Source organism: Aquila chrysaetos, chromosome 23 (assembly GCF_900496995.4).
Source record: "Aquila chrysaetos chrysaetos chromosome 23, bAquChr1.4, whole genome shotgun sequence".
NCBI classification, from domain to species: domain Eukaryota; kingdom Metazoa; phylum Chordata; class Aves; order Accipitriformes; family Accipitridae; genus Aquila; species Aquila chrysaetos.
The window spans coordinates 21,000,289-21,002,938 of NC_044026.1; the positions used below are offsets into that span (position 1 = coordinate 21,000,289).

Sequence of the window (2,650 nt, forward strand, 5' to 3'; positions counted from 1 at the left end):
CGGTTCTGCATGATTGATAGAAGGCACAGAAAATGCAAATTTTTCTTTGTCTTGGGAAGCTAATGGTATCGTAAAAAAGCAGTCCTTAAGGTCCATGACAATGATTTCCCAATCTTGAGGGATCATGGCAGGTGAAGGCATGCCTGGTTGCAGAGCCCCCATCCTGGCCATGACAGCATTGATTTGCTGCAGGTCATGCAGAAATCACCATTTTCCTGATTTCTTTTTTATGACAAACACTGGAGTATTCCATGGGCTCTGAGAGGGTTCAATGTGTCCAGCAGCTAGTTGTTCTGCCACCAATTCTCGCAGGGCCTTTAATTTTTCAATTGGTAGGGGCCACTGATCCACCCACACAGGGTTATTTGTTAACCAAGTTAAAACAAGTGTGGGTCGTCTAACACCCTGCAGCACAGTGGCCCCCCGTTAAAAACCCGTGGTAATTCTCACCCCCCCATTGCAACAAGCAATCCCTCCCCCATAAATTGAGGGCAGCTGCCGTCACATATGGTTTAATGACTGCTTGTTGGCCCTCAGGATTGGTAATCAGAACTGCTGTGGCTGCCATCTTTGCTCGTGCGGATCCTCCCAGCCCCACTACCCCTATACCCACATCCTCTGTTGGCCAGGTGGATGGCCACAGATAATCAGCAATAACAGTCACATCAGCTCCCGTGTCCAGGAGCCCCGCAAGCCTTACTGTGGTCGGCGATCTTCCGTGATTCAACAGCGTGCACGTCATATGTGGTCAGGATGAGGAAACAGCCTGAGACCAGCAGACTTGAGGGGGTCCCGTAGAGCCGAAGCCTCCATCGCATCGCAGGCGCTGTTCTGCTTTTGAAACACAACTCGAAAAAGGAATAAGTTGAGCAATGTGAGTACCTTTTGGGATTGTTACTGGTGGGTAGGGGGTTGAAACCAGTGCGCAAATTTGACCTGTAAAATCAGCATCAATAACTCCTACGTGCACAATTAGCCCATTTAACGTGCTACTTGATCTTCCCAGCAGCAATGCACTCAGTCCTCGGCCTATAGGACCCTTTGCATCAAGAGGGACCTTAACGATGTCTTTTGTGACTATAGTTATTGTGTCGGCGGTGGATACATCCAACCCTGCCGAGCCCGCTGTTGCGGCTGATAATTGTTCGCGGAGGGGAGTTGGCCGGCTGCCGGGAGGGGATTTGTTGTCCTCGCGCGCCCTCTCGCGCTCTTCTTGTGGTTTCCCTGTAGTGGCTGCCCATTAATATGAAATTTGGAACGACATTGTTTTGCAAAATGTCCTGGTTTTCCGCATCTGTTGCAATTAATCTCCGGTAAGATGTTTACCTGGTGATGTTCTGTTTAGACAAGCTGCCTTTATGTGCCCTTCTCTGCCACACCCAAAGCATTTGCCCGAATTTTTCATATTCATAGGAGTAGCTAGGGCGGCCACTTGCGCTGCTGACTGGACGGCCGCCTTATGTTCCACTGTCCCAACTTTAGAGCATGCGGCCACCATGTCGGGAATAGAAGGATCTCCTGGTAAAGCCTGTATTATCTTTTGACAGTCCTCATTAGCATTATCTTTTGCTAACTGTTTGCACAGCATTTGTCTTAACACCTCATCTTCTACCTGTTTTTCAAGTGCGGCAGATATTTTTTCTACAAACTGTAAAAAGGGTTCTTAGGGGCCTTGATGGATAGCAATGTCTTTTTGCTTCGGAGCTGCTAGTTCCATGGTTCGCTTTAATGCCATAAATCCTACATGCTGTGCCTGTTCGAGAACAATCGGAGGCCATGTAGCCTGCAATTGAGGGTTATTAAATGGCCCTTCACCAAGCAAAGCATCCTCTCCAAGGCCAAGCCTCGGGTCACCCTGCGGCAGTTGCAAATTATTCTGCGCTGCTGTGCGTGCCAGCTGCCTCCAAGTAGATTGAAACACTTGCAACTGCACAGGCTGAAACAGCACTTGTGCGAGATGTGTAATGTCATATGGACACAGCAGATCCGTGCTGATTATTCGAATAAGTTGCATCACCTCAGGAGAATTGATTCCAAATTTTTGTGCTTTATTCTGCAAATCCTGCACCACTTTCCAGCCAATTGGATCGTGCTCATCGTGCTGGTTTGTGCCTGCAGCAGCTTTGAAAAGAGGAAATATACCAGGAGCCTCTGCTGTTATGTTTACAGGCTTCGAACATGCTGGTATTGGAGAGCACGGGCTGAGGCGTTCAACTAGATCCCAGTTGCCAGCTTCGGCAGCATATTTCCTATCTCCCTCCCAAAACTGAGCAGGAGATCTTGGGACTACAGTTACTGTGGATGGAGGGAGAGTCCATGGCGGGGCTTTTAACACTATGGTTTTATCTGTAAGATGCAGACCTTGCATAGCGGCAGTTAAAGCTTCTTCTCCCTCACTGTTATTGTTATTCTCACTTTCCGGCTCTGTGTTATTCGCTGGATTCGCTGTATATTCCTCCTCGGGGTGGGCCGATGGGGTTACCCCTTCTGCTGCTGCACCGCTGGGTGGGAAGGGCTTCTCATCACCCTGTAAAATATTTAATGGCGGAGGAGAAGAAGGTGGATGAGGGCATGAACTGCTTTTGCCTGTGAGGGGTTTCCTGCCTGCTACTGCTGATGCTGTGGTATCGGCTTCATTTGTTCCTTGGCC

The 2,650-nt window shown here is 48.9% G+C and overlaps 1 protein-coding gene across 1 annotated transcript; it reads right to left on the reverse strand.

Annotated features, from left to right (window-relative positions):
- Nucleotides 1-442: 442 nt before the first annotated feature.
- On the reverse strand, nt 443-1,876 carry LOC121232568 (endogenous retrovirus group K member 8 Gag polyprotein-like). Its single transcript, XM_041119555.1, has 2 exons — nt 1,327-1,876; nt 443-936 (listed from the first exon to the last, which is right to left on the reverse strand). The coding sequence occupies exons 1-2, from the start codon at nt 1,586-1,588 to the stop codon at nt 749-751; spliced, it is 450 nt and encodes a 149-aa protein (XP_040975489.1). The 5' UTR covers nt 1,589-1,876; the 3' UTR covers nt 443-748.
- Nucleotides 1,877-2,650: the final 774 nt, after the last annotated feature.